The sequence below is a fragment of the Urocampus carinirostris genome, chromosome 7 (assembly GCF_059441175.1).
Source record: "Urocampus carinirostris isolate Australia breed hairy pipefish chromosome 7, RoL_Ucar_1.0, whole genome shotgun sequence".
In the NCBI taxonomy this organism is placed as follows: Eukaryota; Metazoa; Chordata; class Actinopteri; order Syngnathiformes; family Syngnathidae; genus Urocampus; species Urocampus carinirostris.
Genome location: NC_142355.1, coordinates 11,507,321 through 11,515,946, shown reverse-complemented (window position 1 = coordinate 11,515,946; position 8,626 = coordinate 11,507,321). Strand labels below are relative to the sequence as shown.

General features: G+C 37.9%; 1 protein-coding gene across 1 annotated transcript in view; it reads right to left on the bottom strand.

Moving 5' to 3' along the window:
• Positions 1–223: 223 nt before the first annotated feature.
• Positions 224–8,626, bottom strand: part of zc3h18 (zinc finger CCCH-type containing 18) — a 32,293-nt gene continuing 23,890 nt past the window's right edge. Inside the window, exons 14-20 of the mRNA XM_088339752.1 lie at positions 8,198–8,314; positions 6,308–6,316; positions 4,613–4,821; positions 3,701–3,915; positions 3,025–3,124; positions 2,778–2,868; positions 224–1,174 (exon numbers count right to left, since the gene is read on the bottom strand). Coding sequence (XP_088195878.1) covers positions 970–1,174; positions 2,778–2,868; positions 3,025–3,124; positions 3,701–3,915; positions 4,613–4,821; positions 6,308–6,316; positions 8,198–8,314 — 946 coding nt within the window. The 3' untranslated portion in view covers positions 224–969. The remainder of the gene's footprint in view (positions 1,175–2,777; positions 2,869–3,024; positions 3,125–3,700; positions 3,916–4,612; positions 4,822–6,307; positions 6,317–8,197; positions 8,315–8,626) is intronic.

Sequence of the window (8,626 nt, the reverse complement as noted above, 5' to 3'; positions counted from 1 at the left end):
TAGAAAGAAAAAACACAGTTATTTGTTGTGTAAAGAGGAGAAAAACCCTTTACTTGTGTACAGGTTTTTGCGGCACCTAAACACTGTGACAGACTTTGGTTTAGGGGTCTTACAAGCAGTTTTGTCCACTGTCATACTAAAATAACCTCTTTTCTGCGATCCACTTCGAGGGGGATTTGTTTGCCCTTGTAATATGGTCATGACAATTAAATGTCAACATTGCTCTTTATCAAAATAGTTTATTTAGGCTTTTGTCACAAAAGCAAGACATGTATTGTCTTGAATCTCCTATTTCTTCCCCGAATTATGAATATGACACAAATAAAACATCGGTTTATAACTATTGAGAAGAGTTAAGAAGAAAATAAAACAAATGTATTTTTTTGGTTAAAAAAAAAAAAAGAATAACCTCATTACTCATATACAGGTTTCTGGGGCCCCTACAGGATTATTGAGAGATGTAATCACAAAGCAGAACTCCAGACAGACCTTTGGTTTAAGGTGGGCTCAAAAGCACTGTAGTCAATTCACAGGAAACGTTAATGGTTTGCAACAAATTGTAAAGGGGGAGCCTTGAGTATTATTTGTCTTACTAACTTGCAAACTACCACAAAAAAGATGCAATGCGACAAAATCAGGAAGGGTCCAAGCAACAGTAAGAGCAGTCTCTAGAGAAACCGTCTGTAAAACAGGCGCACAAGTATTGATTTTCACTCAGTCAGAGTGACACCTCATGTCGGTCAGTAGCCGGATGAGACTATCCCGGCATGTCTTTGTTTCCTCCTGCTTTATGGCATACGGGAGTGAAAGACCCTCTAAGACGAAACTCTTTTGTGGAAGCAACTTCTCGATTTCCACAATGTACACGAGAACCATACAAAATGTACATGTCCGTTGATCCGACCTGCACGAGATCCTGCGCTTGTGCGGGCTGCCGGTCAGCCAGCCGGGGCGGGGAAGGCCTCCTGTTTATTTTCCAGGGATCTTTGCCCGTTTCCGCGCGATGGCGTCTTCAACCGCCTTGAGCTGTTTGAGAAGCTCCTCGCGACGAGACAAGGTATTGCTTGGTTTCGTGGAAGCGGCAGCTGGAGCTGGCGAGGGGCCGGGCACCTTGCCGGACTGGACGGCGGGGCCTTTTCCGGTCGATTTCGGGGCTGGCGACGCAGGACGTTTTCTATAAAATGGGTGAACAGATCATTATTCACTGTTAGAACAACCCTTATATGCTTTTTATACGGTCTACAGTGTATTCCATAACATTTTGCGAGACCCTTGCTAGTGGACAGTCTGGAAGGACCTGGGCGCATGCTCCCTTGGAAGAAGATTTTGGTACATTTTAAATTCAAACACGTCGATCTGTTGCAATTTTAGAGCAAAATCACGAAGCTAGATCTAGCTCTTGCAAACTATTGAATCTTATATACACTCTTAATAAAAGGCAATAGCAGAGCAAAAAGGTACACTCACGAAGCATGGTAGACATATCTGCTTGACATTTAATTAGACTAATAATAACTAGTATTATGCCAGTGCTGTACTATTTTAAGGCATATCGGCAAGTAAACAGATCAACTCACAGATGTGGGATTTGGTTTTCATTCAATGTAATACCTATATTAGTAAATAACAGTATTATATCAGTATCACTCCTTTTGTGATTGCTGCTATGACATGATGCTGGTTCTTCTTCCATAGTTTACATTTTACAGGAGGTTATTGTCACGCTTAAATTATTAGCAGTGGAAATTCTGGTTCGTTTTAAAGAACAGACTCAGCTCACTGAAAAGAGCTGTCTCTTTAGGCTTTCAAACGGCTCTTGATGTTTATTTCATTTTTTTACTCAAAAAAATATATAATAATTCCAATATTTATAAAACATCGCAGACCAAATTAATTGATTAAAATGTACTATGTTACAATATAATAATAACCGTTATTGTTTCAATCTACAGTGAACTTTTACATAATTTAAACTTTTCATACTAAACAGGTCAAGCAACACAGAATCCCTAAACTCACCCAACATAACAAAATATCAAAATATTCACTTTTTAGTGCAACAACAAAAACATTTTTAGCTTTTTCACAGATAGCAAAGTTACAGTAAAATGTAGGACAATGCACTCTACTTTGGAGCCATCAGTATCAATAAAACGAATCCAAATTTGTCTCCTTTGCCAACTTTGACTCATTTTAAATTAAATATAAAGTACTTTATTGTTGTCATAGATAAAGGTCTACAGGGTGATCCCTGCCCTTCTGCTCATTGCAATAAGTAGGCAGACAGAGAGAGGATGCTACAGTAACTAGCACCTCCCATACTAGAGAGAAAAAGAGACAGATGGAGGGAGCGCCTTGAAGGGAGCCTGCTCTCGTTCACAGATCATTTATATAATGGCAAATTTCAAAGTTATTAACTTTAGAATTTATTTATTCAAAAAGATTTGTTATTAGACTCTGGCGAGACCAATTAAACCCTGGCAGCCAGACAGAATTTTCCTATGATATGGTATTGACATCGATGTGGAAATACTAATGTCTAGTGGTCCGGCACTTCAGGAATATTATATCTGAAGGCATCATGGGAAATGCAGTTTTGGATCAAAGCATTCTTTTGACACGTTTATTTTTAGAGGCTCCCGAAGGCAACATTAAAACACTAACTTTCTTTTTCCGACCAAGAATTTATAGCAAAAGGCAAACACTCAGAGCTGAGTAGTTTATGTAGCAATACGGATTTCTAATGTAGTACAGGAAGGTAGGTCATTTCCACTAACCTTTCCCCCTGAGGAGGCATTGGCCGGGGTACTCTGGGTCGATCCATCCGAGGGGAGAGTGGGGGTCGGCCAGCTATTCTTCTATCGCGAACTAAAAGAGCATAAGCCCATTAGTATTTTTTTTTACCACACTTGTTATAGGAAAAAGAAATCTCAGATAAAACATTTCAGGACTCTTTTCTTAAACAACATTCCTCTCACATTTTGGGTACAAAAAATTGTAAATGTGCAGTGTGGAATTTCTTACCTCTGTCAGGAGACATGGCCATTCTCTTGCTGAGGGGGGAGCCAGGCCGGTCTTTGTCAGATGGGAGGTAACGCTTCCTGTTGCCCTTATCACCTTGCTGCTGTTGGGGTAAACCATTAAAAAAACACACCTTTACAAAAAGCCATTGCACATGCTATTCTGATATTAATGGAGGAGATTATGAATGACAAAAAAGCAGGTCTTGTTTTGGTCTTATCCAAATATACTTTTGAGTTCAACATTGCATTTGATGGTTAGTTTGGGCCTCAGATATTAGGCAGGTTGCTGTGACCTGTTCCTTGCTTTGGCGTATTCCTATCCAAAGGCACTCTTGCACACATTATCTCATTAAGATCGTCGGGGCTTATATTTGCACAATGGTAAGGTTGAGTTCCCCCACCTACCGCGTAGGTGGGCGACTAAGACTGTATTAGACCATGCACTAACTTAGATAAGGCAGACTTTTTCCGTGTCATGTGGAAAAAGGTGTATCTAAACTTTCTGGCGCCCAGTAAATAGGTAAGAGAATATGCAGTCTCCTAGTTTTTATTCCTAGTATAGCGAGCATTTAAGATAAAAGAATAGGCATGATGTTCAGGTGAACCATGCAACACTACAAAGAAAATTTGAATGGGATTTATTATTGAGCTCAAAATGAGATGACATGCACAAGTACCTTGTTGAGAAGGGTGAGTTTGATGTCTTTATGGGAACTGGGACCTCCATAATTTCCTGGTTGGGGCATATTACCAGTATGGTGGTGCGCAGGGTGACCACCTCTATTTCCAGGGATGGCTCTAGGCATAGGGTTTCCCCCTCTTGGTGGGCCACCAGAAGGAATCATCTTTCTGCGTTCTTCCCTTAAAGGTTCATCCTTCTTTACCGGCCTCTCTGTGAACAGACCAAGTAACTATGGTTTACGTACTGACAATCCACTGACAAGGACAATCCACTCCAAACTAAATATAAAAATACACAAAATGCAAAATCCTTTACAGGGACAAAGGGCTTTTACTATGTTACAAAAGCAAAAGTAAAAACACTTTCACTATGGAGTTTGTTTTTCAAACAAAAATATGAGGCAAGGGATCCGTTAACAGTTTGGAAAAAAAAAAAAAAAGGGAAGTGTATTTTTGTATTCCCTAACCAACTTTATTTGTTGTTGCACTAAAAAGAAAATATTTTAACTTTATATTTTGTTGTGTTTTTCAGAAATTCTGTGTTGCTTGTCTTGAAAGTTGCTTAGTAGACACAACCTGAGTTTTAAGAAGGCGAAAAGCTATTATAAAATAGAAAAATAGTAAATTTAAAAAAAATTAATTACTAATTAATTTTGTGTTTTATTACTAAATAATAATATATCACTAAAAACACAAATGAATCAAAGAAGCCAGGTCTTCTCAGTGAGCTGAGCCGATTTTAAAACAAGAGCCTGAATTCCCATGACTAGTGTGATGCACCTGTCCTCTTGGATGCAACTAGGAGGGCAGTGACACTTCACATAACACCTCAATAATAAGGAGCCACCATCAGCGTCATTTTTACACCACCTCGGTTTATTTTTATTTTCCACTTTTTTCATACTGACCCCTGTTCTTGTCTCTGCTCTGCGGAGGTCGTTCCCGAGGAGGGGGTGCCCGGTCTTTGCGTGGTTGCCCTGGCGTCGGGGAACGAGTGCTGGCTGATGACACCGGGCTAGCCAGGTCAGCATACATGTCATCAGAATCTGCGCTACGCACAGAACTGCTGCCCGATGAACCAGAGGATACCGATGACACACTGCTTACGCTTAAAGACCTGCAGCGGCAGAAAAATTGGATATTTAGATGTCTTAAAGCAATTGTAAAAGTTATGATCACAATGCTTCCAGCTTCATGTTGATTCAAGCATAGTGCATTTGTTGGCTGTATAAACATGTATATCTTTTATATTTCTGTGTCTGAAGAGGTTCCATTAACTGAAACTTTACATCTTTGACAGATTTTTTTTTTTAAGTTGAGCGGAACATTTAAAGGCCACAATTGGTCCATACACCACTGCAACAGTACGTCCTTAACCCGTTTAATGCCAGACGTTTCTCTCAAATCGGGAGAGCCGGTGCCAGTAAATTTTTGACATTTTCACTCATTATCGGAGGCCTACAGAAAAACGAGCTCTGTAGCCATATAGACCTGTCAAAAGAAATCTATACCCTTATCTTTAATTAGGGAAAATAAGTATGTTTTTAGCTTTTACCATTGTTAAGTACAAAACGGTTGAACATTGCAAAGTTTCTTGAAAATACTTGTTACCAAGAACTTCTGAGAAAAAACAGCTATTTGTGAAAGGATGCATTTCAAGCAGGACTTTTACTTAGGTGCTTTTTTTATGCATTAGTGATACCTCCCATATCAAAACAATGCTTTCCATAAACACAAGGGCACTTTTCTAGCAAAAAAACATTTTACTGCAAGAACACTAAACTTATGCATGAGCGATGCATGAACACTGCAAGAACTTCTTAGTGCCCGATGTTTGCGTTGACATGATCACACCATTTTGGTCATCATGGCGATCGCGTTTCTGCGGATGCGAATGAAATGTCATCCCTCTCAGCACTGGATTTTTTTTTTTTTAGAAAAAAAAAAAAGTGTTGAAGTGTTATCTGTCTGTACTTATTTATATGTATGCTTTTCTCACCGCACTGCTTCAACTATGCCTTCTCCACCTATGAGGATGTCTACACACTTCAATCGCTGGATACATATGGGTGGATAATAGACTGAGACCATTTTTTATTTACATCGCAGTCCCCCGTGGCCAAAACTACTCACGGCCTATAAACGCCTTAGCGCATTGTAATGTTAGCGCGGCAACATCACTGTGAGTTGTGACAAGATACTGATTTCATCACGATTTTTCTCACACCATGGCCCATAGTGCTAGCTCTGACACTGATGGGGAATTACGCACTCATCCAAACATCCCCGTACAAGAACAGTTTTTTAGTATCAATTTATCCATGTATTTTTGGCAAAAAAAAATAAAAAATTTTTTTTTTAATAAATTAAATCTATAAATTTTAGTTAGGTTTACACACAATGCTTGAGTATCCATTTTTATCAAAAAATATTTACTTAAAAAAAAAAGTAAGCGAGCGAGAATCCAGGCCCAACCCGAACATAATGATACATTTTAGGGCCGATCTGGGCCTAAATTTGGCTCTGGTTTAGGATTAAGATTTTACCTCTGAAAAAAAGCATCTTTCTCAACACACACATTGAATTATAGCAATTCAACATACCTGGACTTCCTGGTTTTCCAAGAGCAAGCGTGAGGAAAAAAAGAGAACATGAATTAATATTAGGTGGTGGTAACAGGAAAAAAACCCAAGATGAATTAAAAAACTATTCTCCACTTGAACAGCAATGTTTTCCCTCATTGAAAAAAGGTTGACCAAGGCATGTGTTAAATGGTAAATTATTCACTATAAACCAAAAAGCCAAAAGGAAAAAGCCCCAACTACTGTTACAGTAAGTGTATGGTCAGGTGAGATTTCTTCAACATCTTGAAATATAGTTTTATGGTTGTATTCTGTGGCTTTAAAAATATATTTTGCCATTAAGGCCTTCGACAATATGATACTCATCATGGTTCATACATTGGAATTGTTTTTAAAACTTCTAATGTGACTTTACACCTTGTCAATTATCTCAAATATTTAAATGTCTTTTATGAAAAAGGGGAACAGGTGAAAGTGTAATTGTTCAATTATATACCGTACAGAGAAATCGCCCCCTTCTTGATTTGTAGGATTTTCATATAAATTATTTCATCAAACCAATTATCATATCACACAAATACAACACAAAGATATTTAGAATGTAAATTCTAAATGATAAGTCAAATTATTAAGGCACAAAGTAATTGTTTTTATTACTTCTTGAGGACAAGCGGTTGGAAAGTGAATGATTTGTTCTTGAGTTTATTTTGGCAAAATGCCTATTGAGTGATTTCTTGACAACAAAAATGGTGGCAATCAGGTTTGGGTGTGGACAGCGTAATTAAAATCCGCTTTACCCCACTGTCTGAAATAACGTCTGCCCGGAGCATGCATCTTTTAGGTCGGGCGTACAACTCAGCCAATCAGAAGCCTGCATAACTTAATAACTTCGTGCTGCTGGACTTTCCGAGCGTTATAATGTTGTGCATTTGCATATCATTTTCCAAAGTAGACGCACAGAGAACACAAGAAAAATTGACAAGTAGTTAGGAATCAAGTCAAAACCTCAGCCCCAGAAGAAATATCTGCATATCCACAAAAGAAAAACACATCACGCCATCATTATTTTGTAGTCTGGAAGACTCTACAGTATATAATTGAAGCAATAAAAGGGGAGTTGAATAATCAGAATATCCTTTCTTTGTCAATAATAACAACATAGTTAACAATGATTATAGCGAGATTAGGCGTGGCGCTCCAGTACAAACATCTGATAAACACCCAAGATAAAAATAAAACAAAAAGTTGGAAGAAATATCTTCAATTGATTACTGTAAAAAAATCTTGATGTTACCCAATTGCTATTTATTGAAAAACAAAAAGTGAGAAATGTCAATTAAAATAATGCACATTGCAAAAATATTTAACAAAGATACTGACTTTGCATGTACATTTTGTCCTGTTGAACATGAAACTGTGACACATTTATTTTGGCACTGCCCCTTGGTGAAAAATCTCTGGTCTCAAATCTGTAATTTGACAGCTCAACTATTGACAATGGGTTTAAACTATTTTGGAAAGCTATTGTACTTGGAATATATGACTCAGAGACATATAAATTAAAGTCAAAGGAAACCTTGATAGTCAATCTTCTTATCATTATAGACAAATTCTACACTCGAAATTGGAAATTTACATGTAGAATAATTGCTTTCATCGCCTTGCAATGTGAAGTAACACAAGAGTAAAGGCCATTAAAACAAATAATGTTTGTAGACATGTAGCTTATCTGTTACCCCTGGCATGTTTGCTTAATTTCTTTTTCTGGTATTTGGATTGTTTTGACAGTTTGGTTATTATGTTAACAAAAGACAGCGGTAGAATTCTGGTATGGAAGTGTATTTGTGTTCTGTTCAAAAAAGCATTAAAATGAAGATTAAAAAAAGATTAAAATCGGATATGTTTACATACTTTGATTTCCTGGATCCGGAACGTGAATGTGACAGTGAGTTTGAAGAGGATCTGGATCGAGAGCTAGAACCAGAGTAACTACTGCCACTTCCGCTAACACTCCCGCTAATTGTCCGCCTAAAAGACAAGAAACAGTCAAGGTAAGGACTGACAACACATCATAAAAAGGTGCTTTCTAAAAGCATCTCAAGTTATTGCAACTTCAACTCATGTCATACGGCTTCAAGTTTATTACTTAATTGTAAATGTATTTACAAATGTAACTATGGTTCTATGACTCCTATACGACCACAAGAGCATCTTCTCACTCGGAATCCTTGGGGTTACGCGGAGAAGATTCTGAAGGTACACATTTTTTATTGCCATTCTGCCACCACAATGCATGCACAGGTTGGCTATGTCACACTGGTTTATAAACACGGAAAGGGC